Raw genomic sequence first — 20469 nt, forward strand, 5'->3', positions numbered from 1 at the left:
GCCTGCCTACCTGATTGCCCCTAACCACTCTGCCTGCCGGTCTGCTCACCCCCAACTGCCCCTGCCACTAGCCTGCTTGCCCCCAAATGCCCCCACGCCAGCCTGATCATCCCCAACTGCCCCCCTGCTGGCCTGCTTGCCCCCACCTTCATTCACCACTGGCCTGCTCCCTCCTAACTGCCCCCCTGCTGGCCTGCTCACTCCAAACTGCGCCCCCATTGTCCTGATCACCTCCAACTGTCTGCCACTGATGGCCTGCTTGCCCCAACTGCCCCCTGCTGGTCTGCTTACCCCCAACAGCCCCTCCCCCCAACAGCCTGATCACCCAAAACTGTACTCCCCTCTTGGCCTCTAACCGCCTCTACCTCGGCCCTGCCACCATGGCTTTGTCCAGAAGAACATCCAGAAAATCTCCTGGAAGTTCTCCCAGTCTAATTAGCATATTACCCTTTTATTAGTATAGATAGAGGCCTGGTGCATGGGTGGTAGCCTGCTGGTTGGCCCTGAAGGGTGTCCTGGATGGAGGGGGGGGTTCCCTTGGGGCGTGGGGCAGTCTGGGTGAGGGGCCTCTGGTGATTTGTAGGCCGGCCACGACCCCATGGGGTGAGGGTCCCCGCTAGGGGGGCGTGGCCAACCTGGGTAAGGGGCTGAAGGCTGTTTGAAGGCTGGCCACACCCCCTTCAGGGTGGGGGGCCCACTGGGGTGCTTAGCCAGCCTGGGTGAGGGGATGAGGGCTCTTTTCAGGCTGGCCACACCCCCTTCAGGATGGGGTGTCCACTGGGGTGCCTGGCCAGCATTGGTGAGGGGCTGATGGCTGTTTGCAGGCTGGCCAAGCCCCCCAGCGGGGACCCTTACTCCATGAGGGTGTGGCCAGCCTGGATGAGGGGCTGATGGCTGTTTGGATGATGGCCAAACCCCCTTCAAGGTGCTGGTCCCCACTGGGATGCCTGGCCAGCCTGAGTGAGGGGCTGATGGCTGTTTGCAGGCTGGCCATGGCCCTGGGCAACCCAGGCTCCCAGACCTTCCTTGAGCGGAGGCCACAGTGGCCGGAAGCAGGTATCTGGAATATATTTATCTTCTATAATTGAAACTTTGTAGCCTTGAGGGGAGCCCACAGCCATCCAGGGCAGGCGGGAAGCTCCAGCTCTATGGACACCACCATCTTGGTTGGGTTTATTTGCATACTCACTCCTGATTGGCGTGGCGTGTGGGCGTGGCTTCTGAGGGACTGCTGGAGGCAGCTGATCAATGACTCTCATCATTGATGTTTCTTCCTCTCCCTTTGTCTCTAAAAAGTCAATAAAGACATTTAAAAAATGAATAGTGTTAAGATTGAGTTGACTCAACAGAGGCAAAGTGAGTGTGGGTCATCAGGTTTTCTTCCAAGTCTTGTGAGCAAAATCATGCCTTGTTCTGTCTTTATACAGGATGTCCCAGGCATAACTTTTAGGAAATAGGAACCAGCTTGGAGCTGGCCTGCCTCAGCTTGGCATTATAGTGTTTGAGTTCTTGACTTCATGCACAAAATATTTTACAACATGAGTTCAGAGATTTTGAGGGAATACTTATTAAAGCTGGGCATAATGAAGAAAAACTGGGGCTTAGAATAGAACAAGGAACAGCAGAGAGATGAGGCTGGGCTCCTTTGGCTCCTAGAAACATTGTGGGAAATAAATGAGCATAAGGGGCCTGCTGTGAGCTCACTGGGGAATCAGAGAAAAGAAGGCCTGAGCGTCAGTTCAGGGGGTTAGCCCAGGATGAGCTATCGCTGCTCATTGCTGCCCCAGTTGCAGGTTGAGTGAGATCCCTTAAAGCAGCAGTTCTCAGCCCTGACCAGTTTGGCTCAGTGGATAGAGCATTGGCCTGCGGACTCAAGAGTCTCAGGTTCGATTCCCGTCAAGGGCATGTACCTTGGTTGCGGGCACATCCCCAGTGAGGGGGTGTGCAGGAGGCAGATGATCAATGTTTCTCTCTCATCAATGTTTCTAACTCTCTATCCCTCTCCCTTCCTCTCTGTAAAAAATCAATAATATATATATTTTTTAAAGCAGCGGTTCTCAACCTGTGGATCGCGACCCCTTTGAGGGTCGAACGACCCTTTCTCAGGGGTGTAGGGTGTGGCTATAGGGTTAAGCCTCAGACTAACCTTTTGGCAAAGCCACAAACAAGTCCCAGCTTAGAGGGCACAGTCCCCTTAGCATAATTAGGCTTGACCTTATCACGCTCCCTAGATCTTGCCTGGGTAGCTAATGGGTTGTGGGAGATGCAGCAAGTGCTGCCAAAACAAGTGAAATTCATAAGAACATTGTAACTATGGTGACCGCTACCTTGTTTACCTCTGGCTTTAAAATAAAGTCTCAGCTTGCCTCTGGATATCTCTCTCTGTGGCCTCAGCCCGGCACAGGAAGATCCACCTAGACCCAGCTTATTCTCTTTGTCTGTCATTTCTTCATCCTTTCGCTGCCCTCACTCAGGCTTTCAAACCCTTGGCTGAGGTGGCTCAGCACACCTGTGTTTTCTTAACTTTGTGTTGCTGTGTGTGTTTCCATCAAGATTTTACTGGTGTCTACAGTGTGGGTCCCTGTGAGCCTGGCCGTAAGCTCTGCACCTGAGTGCCCACCATAGGTTGTGAGTGCTCTGTGCCTGAGTGTTTCCCTGCTTCAGTTGTCTGTATGTTTACCTCTGAGTCTGTGTGGCTGTGCACCCGCACAACTGGCAGCTGCATAGTAATCTCCCGAGAGGTGATGGAGAGGACAATATGTTCTTCCCTGAGCTCCAGGCTGAGCTTCTTCTGTCCCTGCTCTTCCAGCCTCTGGTGTCCCCCTGGGGGTCTCATCTCAGACACCAAGGATGGATGAAGTGAAGTGTCAGTTCATAGAACCCTAGTCTGTGGGGAGGTGGGGACTTGGCGTGTCAGAAAGGACTTATAGAGTGTGGAGGTGTTGTTTGGGGAGGACTCTAGGTCTTTGAGGAGGAGTGGGAGGATCCTGGTTCCCTGGAAATGAATAAGTGGGTATGTGCATATGGGGGAGGGCTGAAGGGGGTGATTCATTGACCCCTACGTCCCCTTGGCAATGAAGAACTGGATACCTCTGGACAGGGCTGGGGGTCCTGTGGGACTCCTAATCCCTGGAGAGCAGGTCACTTCCCTGTCCACATAAAATCTCTGCTGACACCTCATAGAGGAAGGTGCCTGGACTGCTCAAGCATCACTCCTGGACCTCTGATCTCTGGTCATCTACTGAGTGTACATGGTCACCCGGTAACACTGGGGCCTGCAGGCAGAATAGGTTCATTGCGCTTTGCAGTGGGGATGGGGAAAACATGAAGCGACCACATTTAGCGCAGGTTCATGCACAGAATGAATGGAAACCACAGGATCACCATTGATGTTAATGTCAGCGTTTTTCCAATCAGCCCCACCTGATGGAGCACTCACCTGGGCAATGCAAATGACAAAGAGGCTTAGAGGCAGGGTAGAGACTGGATATACCCCATGGCACATGCTGGTACATGCGTGGTACATGTTAATAAAAAAGAACGTGCATGCTGGAAGGCTTTCAGTCCAGTCACCTTCCCAGTCAACTCTATTAACATGTGGTCTTCATGCCCACCACAGTGGGGGAGCCCAGGCAACAGGATCTACCCAGGGTCACACTCAAAAGTGGGTTCTGAGTTTTCTGCCCATGACATCAGACCAAACTATATTTTTTGAACTTCACTCCCATGAATATTGGGTTTGGGCAGCTTGGGGACAAAGTCTAGGTGCATGAGGAGAAAGCAAACTATCCTGACTGATTTCCACTGTCATTTCCTCCCAATCCCAACTCCTCTCCTTTGCCCCCGAGCAGCCCCAAAAGAGACTGGCACCATGTGGTCCCTTCCTGGGGCCCATCAAGTAGGTCAGGCTCTGCTACTGACACCCTGATGTCGACTGCAGGCAGTTATATGCTTTGACCAAGGAAATGTGGTGGGAGTCAAGCCTGTCACCTCTAACAGAAGACTCTGGAACCAGTGATATGGGCCACCCTCTCTGTCCATCTCTGATAACACCCAGCAGGAACCTACATGTTGGCTGCTCCTTTATCCTAATTATCCAGGAGAACCAGGGTGTTCGTGTGCTATGAACAAGAAAGATACCTTCTTTACTCTAAGCCACTAAAGCTTTGGGTCTGTTCATTACCCACAATAACATCTAGCCTGTCCTAATGGATACACATCCCCTATTCTACCCTCAAGGAGGCAGCAGAGCCTAACATTAGAAGTCAGAGCTCTGTTGTTAGAGACACATGGGTTGACTTCCAGCCCTGCCTTTATTAACTCTAAAAACAAGCAATTTATATTGAGTCTCTGAGCCTGGATTTCCTCCCCCAAAAATATATGATTAAACCATCTCAAGTTGCAGAGAGGATTAAATGAAATAATAATGCATGTGAAGCATTGAATCCAGGGCCTGGCACCTGTAGTGAACATTCAGTACCTCTTAACTCCTTAGCTTCACAATGTGTACTGACTACAGACATGCTGACAATGTAGGCAATGTAGGCAATGTCAATGTGTTGGACTATGTATCTTTTCAAATTTTCATTTTAAACGAAGAGGATAGGATTTTGTATGTTCTCTCATAGCCTGCTTTTTCTCTTAATAATGGCATATTTTGATGTTTTTTAAAAAAATGCCAGGCTGGAGTGGCTCAGTTTGTTGAGCGTAGGCCCATGCACAGATTGCTGGTTCAGTTCTTTTTTTTTAAAATATATTTTATTGATTTTCTACAGAGAGGAAGGGAGAGAGATAGAGCCAGAAACATCGATAGGAGAGAAACATCAATCAGCTGCCTCCTGCACACCTCCCACTGGGGATGTGCCCGCAACCAAGGTACATGCCCTTGATCGGAATCGAACCCGGAACCCTCCAGTCTGCAGGACGATGCTCCATCCACTGAGCCAAACCGGTTAGGGCACCGGTTCAGTTCTTATTTGAGAGCACCTGCTGTGGTTATGAGCTCAATCCCCATTAGGGGGTCATGTAGGAGGCAGCCAATCTGTTTCTCTCCTTCTCTCTGTAAAATTCAATTAAAATATCTTTACACATATTTATCCATTTAGATTTGTAGTCTTAGGTTAATTGAAATAATACTTTTCATCTGAGGGAGCATTCTAAGCATCACGGATTCTGAAATAATGTTTCCAAACAAGAGTTCAGTTTTGTAGACAACGCTCCCCAGAAACCTGTGACCAGCCCCTAAAACCTAAAGTTGTCAGTTCCCAGTGCCACTTGGATGCCCCAGAACAATATTTGCAATGGTCAGTGAGTGACTGGGATCCTGGAGCCACATGTGAGGCTAGATTGCTACATCAAAGGGCCATGAGCTAAGGATGGCTGGTTTAGCCAATGAAAGTCCAGGAGAGGCGCATTATCCCTGAGCTCATTGGTTTGAGCATGACTTTTAGCGTCTTTCTCTTGGTGGTTTATTTGACCTTTGCAGTGTGTTCACAGAATCAGAGGCTCCAGTGCTGGGTCACGAGAGTCAGAGGCAGCGTCCCCGCAGTGCAGTTGTGTGTCTGAGGCTGGTTGAGTCACAACAGGCTGTGATTGTGTCCTCCGTGCCTTCAAAACTACTTTGTGCTTCCAGAGTTCAACCTGGTTTTTTCACAGGGTAAACATGCAGGATGATCTAAAGGGTTGCCTGGCCCTCTTGAGTTGCAACTTGTGGGAGGTATGACATAAGGGTGGTGTTTAGTTCATACCAGGAACCTGCTCATGTCCAACAGAGTTTAGGTTGATGTGCCACTGGCAACAGCTCATTTCTCCCTTTTCATTCACATGCTTGACACTTCTCTGATTTATCTTTAAATCTGTGACTTCCTGGTTTCTGGATACCTTCACCTTTTACCCCTTTTCCATCACCTGTTATTCTGAACTGCTCTATCTGCAGTATTCTCAAATATTGACCTGCACGTGTGTTATGAGGTGCACAGACGTGCTTCACTAGACCTTGACACAAGCTTCTCGTTTCTTGAATTTTATTTGGAGTAAGATGTAAGCAACATTCTGCACAGCTTGCCCATGTCACCAGCAGACAAGACAAGTCATGTTGAACACTGTTACCAGATGAATGAGCAGATGATCCAGCTTCTGTTCCATGTGGTGCTTGCCATGTTTGTTTCATATTTTGTGTGAGATCTTCCCTGTATGGTAATCTTCAGTGGCCCAGAGCATCACAACAGCATCTTATCAATCCTTCCTACAGATATGTTACTGTCAGACAATTGCATGTAACCAAGCTGTCATAGGCCACCTACTTTGTAATGGAACTTCCCCCTGTCACTGCAGTCTTCATTCATTTCCTCACCTTTTTTCTGTTTTCAGGTTGTTGGCATAAAACAGATGATGCAGAGGACTGTTCTGAGCAGAGTGTATCTGTACAAGGGGAGTCACAGGAAAGGGCTTCTAAGACAGCCTCAGCAACCCAGAAGTCGCATTCCTGTAAACGGTGTTTTTCAGTGTTAAAAGATATTGTGCACCTGTCTGAGTCACAAGCTGAATTCTTTGAGCACAAATGCTTCTTCAGTGATGCATGTGTGAGAGACTTGTGTTTCAGTGCAAACTCTCACCAGCAGCAGAGGGATGCCAGTGGAGAGAAGCCCTGGAAGGAAGCTGTGGACAGGGCCTCATTTGTGACCAGGTGCAGCTTCTATTTATCAGGTGTGTTTTCGAACAGTATGGAGGTTGGGGAAGACTTCCCAGCCATCTCAGAGCTTCTCCAGAACCAGGCCACTCTCAACACTGAGGAGCCACACAGTCGTAGTGAGATTTCAGAGGAATTTCTCAATAGAAAAAGGCATCACCAATGGTATGAATGTGAAAAAGCTACCTGCCACAACCAGAACCTTGTTCAACATCAGGGCGTCTGCTCTGGAGAAGTGAAATATGAGGGTAATACCTGTGGGAAAGTTTTTAGATGTGTCTTTAACCTCAATAGACATAGGAGAGTTCACATTGGAGAAAAGTCCTATGAATGTACTGATTGTGGGAAGCCCTTCAATCACAGGTTTTCCCCTCACTAAATAACACAGAGTTCACACTGGAGAAAAACCTTACAAATGCAGTGAATGTGAAAAATCATTTAGTCGCAGTTATCTCTTATGCCACAAGAGAGTTCACACTAGGGAAAAGCCATATCAATGTAGTGACTGTGGGAAGTCCTTCCGTCATAGCTGTACCCTCACTGTACACCAGAGAATTCACACTGGAGAAAAACCATATGACTGTAGTGATTGTGGAAAGTCATTCAAGAACATTTCCACTCTCAAAGAGCATCAGAAGGTTTACACTGGGGAAAAGCAGTATGAGTGTAGTGACTGTGGGAAATCCTTCAGCAGAAGCTCTACTCTCATCCAACATAACACAGTTCACACTGGAAAAGGGCCTCATGAGTATGCTGAATGTGGGAAATGTTTTCCATACAAATCTGTCCTCTTTCAACACTTGAGAGTTCACACTGGAGAAAAGCTTTACATTTCCAGGAAATGTTTTACTTTCTCACTGAGAATAGTAACACCAAAGGAGAATTCTTTACCCCCACTTACCTGAATACAAAACCCCTTACATACACTGCTAGATTCCTCATAAATTTCTGGCATAAGTCAGGCTTTCAGAACCTGCATCACACTTGCTAACCTACTCAGGCCTACAACCTGATTTATGTCACTGCAAGTATTTGTGTGGAAGCTATTTCACCCCTACCGCCTGGCTTACCTGAGGAGTCTGCATCAGTCACAACCCCTGCATACTCTGGGGATGTGGTTGAGATATTTCTGAATTTTAAGAGCTCTTGGCTGGATCTTCATTCCTTTCTCTCTGACTAGAGTATTGACCTGACCCAGGTTTTGTCCAGAGCGCCCCTCCTCAGCTAAGAAGTGCTACCTCTTTCAGGGACATTGTGCTTCTCACATTATGCTGTGATGAATTGTTTCAAGTTCCAATTCATCAACTTGCAAACCTCTTGCTGCCCTTTGCTGTAGTTTATGATCTTTGTGTAAAGATGTGTTTCTTTGTTGTTGTTTGTTTTGTACTTTAATTTTGTTGGTTCTATTCTTTCCCTGGGATGATTGAAAGGAAAGTTGTGAACTGTCAGCATGGAGAGTTGAACAGATATGGTAGGTCCCAAACTTTCTGTGCTTTGGAAGGCACCGCTTGATGGCAGAAAATCACTCTTTGTTCAATATTGGCAGATTTTGTATTGCTGACCAAGGCCTTGAGAGAAAGTGTGTATGACTTTGTGGTTATAATTTGCTGTCTCGGCCTTCCAGCGGTCAGAAAGCAAGGGAGGCTCTGGCGCTCGACTCCCTGTGACCCCGCCCTACCCTCAGGGCTGTGCCAGAGGCACAAGAGGGAATGACTGTGCTTTTACAAACTCTCAAATCCACTGAGCTGGCTCGGGCGGGTCTCTGAGGCCCCAGGCCCCAAGGCGAGAGACAGCACGTCCTTCCAGCATTCAGAAAGCAAGGGAGGCTCTGGCGCTCGGCTGCTCGCAGGCACTGGGGGACTCAAAGTCCTGGTGTCCTGGATAGGCAAGGGGCCGCTGAGTCTCCGCCCCGGCGACTCCCTGTGACCCCGCCCTACGCAATTTACATTCCCATCTGGGCTGTGCCAGACTCACAAGTAGAAACGCCTTTGCTTTTGCAAACTTTCAAATCCACTGAGCTGGTTCAGGCGGGATTATGAGGCACCAGACCCTATGGGGGAGAGGCAGCACGGCCTTGCAGCCATCAGAAAATGAGGGAGACTCTGTTGCACAGCTGCTCGCCGGCACTGGGGGACACAAAGCCCTGGCAGAGATTCAAGGGGCCGCGGAGACTCAGCCAGTGCTATTTGCTCCACCATGGCGACTCCCTGAGACTCAGCCCTAATCAATTTACATCCCCATCCAAGCTGTGCCAGGTGCACAAAAAGACCCACCTGCGCTTTTGCAGCCTATCCCAACAAATTGCAGACTTCAACTGCTCGCAGCCATGGGAGACACACTCAAGAAGCAGGCCCAGGAGAACCAGGATGGCGGCATAAGGAAGAGACCTGTGCGTGCTACCTCACACAACAACATCGAAACTACCAAATATCAGACAAACACCTATCATACAGAACCATGGGAAAGTTGGCCCAGTGGAAGCTCTACAACTGGAAGGAGAGAAAGAACATTGAGACTGAGTAGGATGTGACACCAAGTACAGAGCCCAACCCAACAAACTGCAGATTTCAACTCCTCGCATAGAAAGAAGCGCATTGAGACTGAGTAGGATGTGTAGAGGCACCAAGTACAGAGCCCATCCCAGCAGGCTGCAGATTTCAGCTCCTTGCATCTGGGAGGGACGCAATCGGGGGGCGGAGTCGGGTCCGGGGCAGGCCGGGGCTGGGCCTGTCTGGGCCGGCACTGTGGAACCGCTGTACCAGCAAGTGCACAAACATGCCCAATGGTTCCAGTCTCTTGTGGGGCGCTGGGGGACAGCAGACAGGCAGTCTGTGCACTTGGTGGAGGGCAGGAGTGCTGGATGTTCACCAACCAGGAACGCCTGGAGATTTTGTCTGGTGGGGAGCCGCCGGCAGGGGACAGAGGGCCAAACTTCCTGTTTCCCCGGTAAGGCTGGGATGGCCCCGGTGAGGTCGGGATGGCCCCGGTGAGGTTGAAACGGCCCCCGCGAGGTAGGGACGACCCTGGTGAGGTTGAAACGGCCCCGGTGTGGTCGGGACGGCCCCGGTGAGGTTGAAACGGCCCCCGTGAGGTAGGGACGACCCTGGTGAGGTTGAAACGGCCCCGGTGTGGTCGGGACGGCCCCGGTGAGGTTGAAACGGCCCCAGTGTGGTAGGGACGACCCCGGTGAGGTTGAAACGGCCCCCGTGAGGTAGGGACAGCCCCGGTGAGGTTGAAACGGCCCCCGTGAGGTAGGGACGGCCCCGGTGAGGTTGAAACGGCCCCCGTGAGGTAGGGACGACCCCGGTGAGGTTGAAACGGCCCCCGTGAGGTAGGGACGGCCCCGGTGAGGTTGAAACGGCCCCCGTGAGGTAGGGACGGCCCCGGTGAGGTTGAAACGGCCCCGGTGTGTTAGGGACGACCCCGGTGAGGTCGAAACGGCCCCCATGAGGTAGGGACGACCCCGGTCAGGTTGAAAAGGCCCCCGTGAGGTAGGGACAACCCCGGTGAGGTTGAAACGGCCCCCGTGAGGTAGGGACAGCCCCGGTGAGGTTGAAACGGCCCCCGTGAGGTAGGGACGGCCCCGGTGAGGTTGAAACGGCCCCCGTGAGGTAGGGACGGCCCCGGTGAGGTTGAATCGGCCTTGGTGAGGCACAGATGGCCCTGGTGAGGGTGAGACTACTCCAGTGAGGTTGGGACAAATAAAGGGGACCAGTATAGACTGATGAACAGGGGTAGATACAGAAGCAGAGCAACATTGAACAGAATGTCAAACTACAGTGGGAAGCCTGGGGAGGGTGTGGGGGGGGATTAAGAGATCAACTGAAGGACTTATATGCATGCATATAAGATTAACCAATGGACACAAGACTCGGGGCGGGGGGGGGGGAGGGCGGGGGGTAGGGACCGGGGGAATGTCAAGGGGGGGGGGAAGGAGACATATGTAATACTCTTTGTAATACTTTAAGAAATAAAAATTATTAAAATATTAAAAAATAATAATAATAATTTGCTGTCTGGTGCCTCCTTTATTATAGCAGTCTATAGTTGCCCTGAACAGGCGGCCTTTATTGTGCTTCTGTGAACAGTATGAATTATATTCCCTGTTCACAGTATGTACTACACAAGTGTCAGCAATGTTTAGGGGAACTACTCTCCACGTGCCCCAAAGAGGCCATGTGTCATGATGTATGAGATGTCATAGGCTGGTGTCATTTAAGACCCTGAAGTGAAATTAGCATTGGGACAGAAACACTGATTTCATAGTTATGGGAGACACTGCAGTTAAACTAGATGGAAAGTGCCTCTTGTAGGCATAAGTCCAAATTATTCCCGGGCCTGTGGCCTGTTTTATCTTTGATGACATTCTGAGGACCGCCATCACTGTTTCCTGTAGCTGGAGTCACTGGCAGACAAAATAATCTCATGGGTTTGTGGATTCCCTTGGCCCCTCTAGGGAGGTCACCTCAAGCTTGTTGCTCAACAAACAAGAACTCAAAGCTAGAAGATGGATAATCCTGTAATCAGTCCCAAGATGTGTCTTTTGTAACCAGTTAGCATTCCTGTTGATTCCAATGGCAATAGTCTTCACTGCTTGCTAATATTCGCTGCCACTGAGGCAAGGTTGGTCCTTCCAGGAAATGAGAACTGACACCCAACAGAGAGCACCTTTCTAATGTGTGCTCATTGGTGAGCTGTGACCTAGAGATAAAGCTGTGAAACTGTCAGATGTGACGTAAAACCACCTCTAACTCATACACAGGGTGGGGCTATAATAGGCTTCCGCCACCGCTGCTGTGCTCCCCAGCTGTGAGCCCAGCTTCTGGCTGCATACACTCCCCCTGTGGAAGCACACTGACCACCGGAGGGCAGCTCCTGTGTTGAGCATCTGCCCCCTGGTGGTCAGTGCACATCATAACAACCAGTCATTCTACTGTAATGGTCATTTTATTATATAGATTAATGGGCTTTTATTATATAGAGTATTTTAATATTTTCCATACCATCATCTCTAAATTTACTTCTGCCACGTCCTGTATTTTCCTACTATGTGTTCCTGTTATAATCTCTCTTTCTGCCTTGCTGGGCCCTCCATGCAGTCATGGATTTTCCTTCTTTTACAATAGCTTAGTTCATACTGTTCCCAATTTTATAGGCGCTATTTGATGTGTACTGTTTAACAAATTCTGGTTTCCTCCATGCTACGCAATCATTTTGAGATTCAACACAAATGGTTCTGTGAAAAGTTAATTTTTTAAAATTTCGGAGTAGTATTGTGTTCTGTGAATAATCACTTTATCTATTGATCTATGTGTTTTTTATATTATTTCCAGGTTTTGGTGTATTATAAGTAAATCTTTTGAGAATATTTGCATTAAGTTCTCTATATAGACATATGTTTTACTTATCAAAGTGTTGTGTAGGTGAATGTTCTACATTTAAGATATGCAGAAATGTGAGCCAAAATGGTCATTCCCTTTGCCTTCCCCTTAACCCACAGTATATAAAAATTCCAATTATTCTGTAACCCTGCAAGGACATACAGTGTTTAACCTTTGCAAATAATAACCCCGGAAATGCATATAATGTTAACTCGCTTTCGTTTTAATTCCATCTACCTAAGAATATTTTATGGTGAACATTTTTTCATACATTTATTTGCACTGTCTTTATCTGCTTTGTTAAAAATGTCTGCTGATAATCCTTTTCAAATTGTTTAAATAAACTTATTACTTTAACTGAAGGAGGACTGTGCAGCATGTAAGACAGATGCTTAAATTTCCCTCATTCCTCAATGAGTTAAGTGACTCCTTTGCCATATGGAACCATTGGTTTTGAATCCGGGAAGAAAAATTGTCTTACTCATTTTTTAGAATTATTTTTTTTATTAATTAAGGTATTACATATGTTTTACTCAGTTTTAATGCTATGTCCTACTGAAGCCAACATATACCATATACTTATACATTTAATCGGCATTGCTAACATTCAGCGCCACTCTTATTTAAGTCTAAGCATTTACTAATACATTAAGTGAAGTCTAGGTTTGTAGTATTTGTCAATTTCCCTGGCATAAATACTGTCATCATGGTCAGTTTTAAACTGCCAAAGTGATAGCATTGAATATGCACATGATAAGATGTTTCAGTAGCACATCATTGTATTTTATTTTCAACATGCTGATATAGTTGCAACAAATATGCTCCAGAACTTTCATAATAATACAGTAAAATTATTGGGAAGTTTCAAGTTTTAAACCTTTCATAAAGTTTGATTTAAGTACAATTGATTTAAATCATACATTAACAATATTTTAATTGATTTCATGGAGGAAGGGAGAGGAAGAGAAAGATAGAAACATTAATGATGAGAGAGAATCACTGGTAGGCTGATACCTGTTCCACCTCTCTCCCTGGAAATTGACCCTGCAACCCAGGTATGTGCTCTGACCAGAATAGAACCATGACCTTCTGGTTCATAGGTCGATGATCAACCACTGAGACACACCAGCTGGGCTATAGTATTTAAAAAGTTTTTTAAATATATGTATTTTTATTGTTGATAGTATTATAGATGTCTCCCATTCCCCCGCCCCCATACATTCTTTGGTGGACCTATTCCAGGACTCCCTTTCCCCTCCCCTCAGAGATCTGTCAGTATGTGCCAGTTAAGCAGACCTCCAGTCCCTTCTTGTCCTTCAGCACAAGTTGTGCTGTTTCAACACCAATACTCACCAAGGTCATGCGAAAACTACATTACCCAGAAAGCACTGCGCCAGAGTCAGCCGTGTAGGAGCAATTTGTGGACTTCACATCCGGATGGGGTGGGACTTCCTGTGTCCTCCTCCTGGCAGACATCCAGGCCTCTTCTGTGGGCGCACAGACTCACAGGCTTCAGCGCTTGGTGGCGAGTAGCAGGAGGTGTTGGCGGAAGCTTCCCCGCTGGGGAGGCTGTGTCTGAGGCTTGTTGACCCCAAACCGGCAGGATTGGGGACCCCGAACCTCCCCGACTCCTCTCCGCCGACAGAGTTCACTCTGCGTCACCCCATTGAACCCTCCAGCCTCTGTTCCCGGGGCCGCTCGGGTCCCGCAGCCCAGGGCGCAGCGTCCAGCACAGAGAGTCCTCGTGGGGGACCCGGGGTGGGAGGGGGGAGGAGGGGACGGGCTGCGGGGCCGCCAGGGGAGGCCGTGGGGGGACTGAGCCGGGAGGTGGGGACACCCAGGCCTGGTTTGTGTCTAAAGGCGACAGAGAGGACGAGAGGCGGTTCCCGGGAGGAGTTTTACTTTCATGTTTAGGGCGACGGGGCTGTGGGCGGTTGTGAACAGCAGAGGGATGAGGCTGAGATGCGGGTCTAAACGTTCCCCAAACGCCCAGAGGAGGAGCCGCCTCCAGGAGAGAGGGCGGCAGTGAGGGCGGGAGGAGGGGCTGTGAACACAGCGACCCAGCAGGAGGCGCCCTGAGGACCAGACCTGAGGGAGGCGGCATCTTCGAGGCGCTGGACCTCGGGCCTGAGCCCCTGGTCCTGGCGGTGGGTGCCAGGCCCTCAGCAGCCCTTTAGTTCCCACAGGTTCCTGCAGGTGAGAGCCGCTGAGCGGGCTGGGCTGTGGGGCTATGTCAGGGCCTCACACTATCGTGGCCTCTGAGACAATGGGGTCCTGGGACAGTCTGGCTCCTCTTCCTGGCCTGGGACCTCGGACGTTGAACAGACAATCGGCCCAGAAACCTAAGGCCAGGACAAGGGCTCTACGAAGTGGACCCTGGTTTTGGGAACCGGTGCAGTGAGATGTGGGAGCAACAGCCTGACTGTCTCATGTGCCAGGTTTGATGACAGCCAAGGGCACATACCACGGGTGCAGGCTCCTCCCCTGCCTCCGCCCTGCTGTGGTGTCCGGCAGGAAGCAACCTATCTGCTCTTTCCCTCACGTCCATGTTTTCCTCTGTATTCCCGCTCCCATAGTCTCTAAAATCAATGGAGAAATTTGGGTGAGGATGTGTGTGTTTGTGTGTGTATGTATATGTATATGTATATGTATATGTATATGTTATATGTATGTACTTTTACTGATTAGGCTTAGAAAGGAAGGGGGCGCGAGAGACATAACATCAGTGAGCAAGAAAGAAGGCTCGCTTGCTTATGTACAACCCCTATTGGGAATCCAGGCCTCAACCCCAGCATGTGACTGACCAGGGCTGGAACCTGTGACCTCTCAGTGGGTCGATGCTCAATCAACTGACACAATCAGCCAGGACTGCAGATCACTTTAATACAGGGAATCATGGTCAGGATGTTAATGGTAGTGGTAGCTCACAGGGACAGTGTGACTCTGAGGACTGGTTTCCTGCTGGGTCCCCTGTTTGTGGGAGGTGGGTGTCATAACACAGCAAAGGGACAGAGTGGTCATGTAGAGTGTTGAGGAGAGATCATGGCTTTTCAATGGTCAAGGCCTTTAAAAGATGAGTGGACATGAGATGAATTGGAGGCTGAAGAGTAATTCACACAGGATGAGACTAGGGCTGATACATAGTTACTTCTCTAAACACTCACCGGGATTTTTGCTGTGACCCTTGGTGTGGCCTGGGGTGTTGCAGCCAGACTTGTGGTTAGATTAGAGCAGGGGTGGGCAAACTTTTTGACTCGAGGGCCACAGTGGATTCTTAAACTGGACCAGAGGGCTGGAACAAAAGCATGGATGGAGTGTTTGTGTGAACTAATATAAAGTCAAAGTAAACATCATTACATAAAAGGGTACGGTCTTTTTTTTTTTTTTTTTTTTTTTTTTTTTTTAGTTTTATTCATTTCAAACGGGCCGAATCCAGCCCGCGGACTGTAGTTTGCCCACGGCTGGATTAGAGGCTTGAGAGGTCATCTGTGAGACTCCCTGGGCTTGGTGCAGAGGGCCATCGGGGCTGGGATTTGAGTGACGGGTAAGTGGAGAGATGTTGTGTCAGGGCCAGCCTGACAGGGTTGAGCCAGGCTGAGGCAGGGAGGTGGGAATTGAGAAAAGAAAGAAAGACAGGAAAGCGGGATCGGGAGGACCCCAGTTCTCTTGATGAACTGAAGCAACTTTATTAGCCACACAATCCTATTTATACATAACACACTGAATAGGAGGTCTGCCAAGAGGAATGTATTCTTTGTTCCTCTTAATCTCTGAGGGAGGGACACAGCAGAAGGACAAGTTCTCAGTACAGCATATCTCAGTAAATAGTTACAGACTTCTTGGTAAGCTATGAAAGGCTGTTCTCATTCTACAAATGTTGCTCTTATTCTACTGATAAACGCCATCCAAACAAGTCTGAGAAAACTGTGTGGGTGAGAATCCCAGCCTTGCTAGCCCCTACAGGTGCAAGGACCTTGCCAGCTTACATCTGGCCCCCAACAGATCCCCCTTCTTTGTTTTTTAGGCGAAGTTCATGTTTCAGTGTCCGACAGTTTTTTATGTGTACATGTCATCAGTAATATTTCAGTTCTGGATGGTGGACAAATGGTGGCAATGCAGGTCCGACCCTCTGTGGTTTGGTCCTGGGCAACTTGCAGCAACGCATAGCTGCTGACTGCTAGCATGATAAAGCGTCGTTACCATCTTTATTTCTGGACTGCTTCTCTTCTTGTTGTCTCACGGGGCCACTGCTATTCTGTGGCTGGAGCAGTCCTGATAATTCTCTTCTGTTGCAGGAATCCATATGGTCTTGGAGTTGTTTTCTGAAAATATACAAACGTATTCTCGACCAAAGGTTAATAAAGGAATCATATCTATAATTTAGACTTGGGATTTTTTTAATTTTTGTCCAAACGATTTTCCTTTGGCTTGTTTGACACCATATGTGTTTTCATGGGTGTCTTGTTATTAGCATTACAAATGAAAAAATTAATTTTCAAGTAAAAATATTAAAGCAATTAAGGCATTTGCTTAAAAGGTTATTATTCCACTATCCCCCCTTTTTTATTTTTTAATATTAGGAGGCTTTGGAAATTTTTTAGTGTAGTCTTGATAATTTTTAATTTTAAATTTTTGTATAAAATATGACTGCTTTAAGTTTATAGTATGTTAAATAATATATCTATGAAATGAAAATTTTGATTAATATTTCTTGAGCTAGTTTTAATTAATCTGAAAACTTGATTATTATTTTATTGTTAGATTTAATATTTTAACAACAATTTTAATTTATATTGTAAATATTAATGGAAAGGATTATTTTGTATCCTTGAGAAGGCTTTGAGTATTTCTGGTGTTAAGCTGGATTTAGATATAGGGTAGTTGTTGTTAGCCAAGTCTCTGTTTTCTGGGTATTGATCTTGGCTGGACTAAGTTTTTTTCTGTTATTTGGGTCTCGATCTGAGTTGGGCATGGGAAGTGCAGCAGCCATGGGGGCAGGAGACCTCCTTCAGAAGGGGTGAGTATTCAAGCCCCTGCATAGTTGGGGGTGTGAGGATCTCTTTTCCATCTCTGTTGACCTCCAAGTTCTCCCCTGAGGCCCCCTGCGACTGTGCCTGTCTTAGGTCGCCCCTCCCTGAGGGGTTTTATCCGTCATTGACTAACCAGCCATCCTCCGGGGCCAAGCAGGGTGCTGTGAGGTTTAGTTCTGTCTCCTTGGTAGCGTATGCCCCTGTGGCCTCCATGCCCAGTAACTGTCTTTGGATCTCCTCGCCTGCTGGCGGGGTCCCGGCATTGATCATGGGGAATCCAGATTTGTTCTCCAGAGAGGGCCCAGCTTACGCCATTGGGCAAGAGACAGATGCATGGTACCAGCTACCATGAGGTTTTAACTTCAGTATGAACAGAGAGCTTAGGCAACAGTTGTAGGCAATTGGAAGAGGGACCCCCTTGGCAAAAAGGTCAAGAGAGGTTAATATAGAATGCTTAAGTGCCTTCCCAGGGGGCCCTCTATACAGTGGAAGGGATAAAATTTTTTCATGTTTTTATTAAATTGCTGCTAAACAATTAGTTTGTAAGCTTGTTTGGAATAAATGTTAATATGCTGTTGTAAAATATTAAAAATTATTAATGAGCTTTTGTTATTTTAAAATATAGTTTAAAATTCTACTGTTGTATTTTAAGAAATATTAAATAAGATAACTTGTTTTTTTTTTCTTAGAGGCAAAAACTTAAAATATATATTTATTAATATTTATTTGATAAAGCTTTCTATGTGATTTCAAGTATATTAAATTGCCTTCATTAAAAAATCCTTTAAGAAGAGAGAATAAACTTTTGAAAACATTTCAGGGCCCATGAAATGTCCTAAAGTCATTCTTTGATTATAGTTTTGAAATCTAATTTAAAAGAGTATTAAATATATATGTGTATATATAATTTAAAGATTATATACCTTTTATAATTATTAAAAGATATCAATTAAATTAAAATTGATCTTTGTATTTAAAATTTTTGGTTGGGATAATAGAATTTATTCTTTTTTTTTAATTAGACAAATGTTGAAATTTTATTATAATTATATGATTTCTTCTAGTTTATTTAACTAGAACTATAAACTTTTAGCTGGCAAGTTAAATATTTAGCATTTCTCAATCAGTAACATTTTTAAGAATAAACTTTAAAAATACATGACATAATCAATAGATTTAATTCTGTCCTTTAGATTTTTCATGAGAGAAATTTAGATTAATACTTTAGCATTTTGTTATTTCAGAATATCTAATTCAATTTAGTAAACTCTCAAAGCCTTGGGGTGCCATTGGCTGAAAACAGGTAACCATTAAAATGCAAATTAGTTACATTCTTTCTACTAAGGATGGGAAACTGAGAAGCAAGCCTTTTTTTAAAAGTTGTCACTGGCAGAAAATTTTTGGCCTATCTGCTCTGTTGGGGGAAGGGAGGCTAGCTCTTCCTCTATTAGAAATTGCTTTGGGAAGCCAGCCTTAAATAGAGGGGGTAGCAGTCTTTTATCTGGGCTACTTAGATTTTTATAATTAATATATTTTAATAATTCTTGAGATTTAAATCCAATTTATTATTTTAAGGTATATTCTTTAGCAAATTTTTGTAACAGAGACAATTTTACTGAATTTCCTTTTCAGTCTTGAAGTTAACTTTTTAATATTCTTTATTAGTATTTAAAAACTGTTCTTTATTATGGAAATGTCAATCCTGCTGCTAGAATCTAGCCAGCATCTTTTTTCCTTTGGGTTAAATTTTGCTATTTTTGTTAGGAAATAATCAGTCTTGGGTTTTATTTTTTATATTTGCAAAGAGATTTCAGTCTAAAACTCTATCTAAATGTCCAAAATCAGACAATGGGCGCCTTAGTTCCAAGCTAGTTTTCTTTTTACACGTGTATAGAAATCTCAGATTTATTTTTAAATTTCAGATCCGGTGGCATTTGCTGTAGCTGTATCAGAAATGCAAGGAAATCATCATTTTTTCTCTATGTGGGAGGTTTTAAATCTAATGACATTTCAGTAGGCAAGGGCAGCACCCAGGGCAGACAGAATGTTTTATTCCTATGGATCCAAGGTCCAGCCCGGTACTTCCGGGGGTTGCTCGGAATAGCTCTTGTATCTATTTTGCTCTCTGGGGCAGGCTGGGTGCTGTGCAGCCTGCTGGCCTTGAGATGGCATAGAGACAGGAGGGTAAATAGACAATGCCCCTATTATTTGTCGGGGCTGGGCTGGCCCCTTTTGGTAGTTTCCCGACTGGCGTTGAGGCAAAGAATTTCCCTGGATATCTGTCTTAGATTTACAATCATTTGCCCAATGTTTTCCTTTTTTACATTTAGGGCATAGTCCAGGTTGTTTGGGATCTCTGCCATTTCCTTTATTAATCCTTTTATTAGAAGGACACTGTTTTGCTATGTGTCCTGTTTTTTCACAAGTGTAACATTTGTATGTTGGACTTTTTCCTGTGCTAAATTGTTGCTGAAGAATTTTTTCAATGGTGGTTTCTTTTAATGCAGCTGCAATGGCAACTCCTTGTATATATGAGGGACCAATATCTGCACAAATTCGGATATAATTTGAGAGAGTCCCCTGTCTTTGATAGGGCCGCAGTGCAGCTTGGCAGGCAGTGTTGGCGTTTTCATATGCCAACCGTTTAACTATTAACATGCCAGCCTCTCCATCTATCACTACTCGGCCAACAGCCTGTAATAGCCGAGAGAAAAAATCCTGATACTTTTCATCTGGCCCTTGAATAATTTTTGAGAGCTCCTCTGTTTTCTGACCAGAGGTGGGTAACTTTTTCCAGGCTCTAATCCCAGCTCCATTAATCTGTCCATAAGCTTCCTGGGGGTATTGAATTTGATTATGGGTATCAGCATAGACTCCTTCATCTACCAGCATTTCATAAGAAATATTAATCTGGGCAGCTCGATTACGAGAAGTTTGCTCCTTAGTCTTTTCATCATATTCTGATTTCCACAAGAGATAATCCCCTTCTGATAAACAAGCCTTGGCAATAGCTCTCCAAACATTGGGTGGGAGAGCCTCTGAGGCCATAGTTTCCAAGATGGTTAAAGTATAAGGGGAAGTAGTAGGCCCATACTGAGCAAAGGCTATTTTTAATTCCTTCAAGGTTTTAAAAGGAAGCGGGTCATAAGCACGCTCACGCTGTCCCATTTGAGGGTTCACCTGTTCTATAACAGGGAAGGCGTGAATGTCTAATTCCTCACCACACTTTTGTGCCTCCTGCAAAGCCATCTGGAGAGGGGAAAGTGGAACTGGTGCTGCACAAGGCAGCGGAGAGCGGCGGGAACGGCCCCCGCGGCTTCTCTTTTTCTTGCCAAGAAGCTTTAATTTTTCTAAAAAGCATTCCAACACA

The 20469-nt window shown here is 46.4% G+C and overlaps 1 protein-coding gene across 1 annotated transcript in view; it reads left to right on the top strand.

The window, feature by feature from the left end:
- The first annotated feature begins 6066 nt into the window (after window positions 1-6066).
- Window positions 6067-20469, top strand: part of LOC111824136 (zinc finger protein OZF-like) — a 60782-nt gene continuing 46379 nt past the window's right edge. Inside the window, exons 1-2 of the mRNA XM_023747736.1 lie at window positions 6067-6158; window positions 7077-7473. Coding sequence (XP_023603504.1) covers window positions 6067-6158; window positions 7077-7473 — 489 coding nt within the window. The remainder of the gene's footprint in view (window positions 6159-7076; window positions 7474-20469) is intronic.

This window comes from Myotis lucifugus, unplaced genomic scaffold, assembly GCF_000147115.1.
Source record: "Myotis lucifugus unplaced genomic scaffold, Myoluc2.0 scaffold_959, whole genome shotgun sequence".
In the NCBI taxonomy this organism is placed as follows: domain Eukaryota; kingdom Metazoa; phylum Chordata; class Mammalia; order Chiroptera; family Vespertilionidae; genus Myotis; species Myotis lucifugus.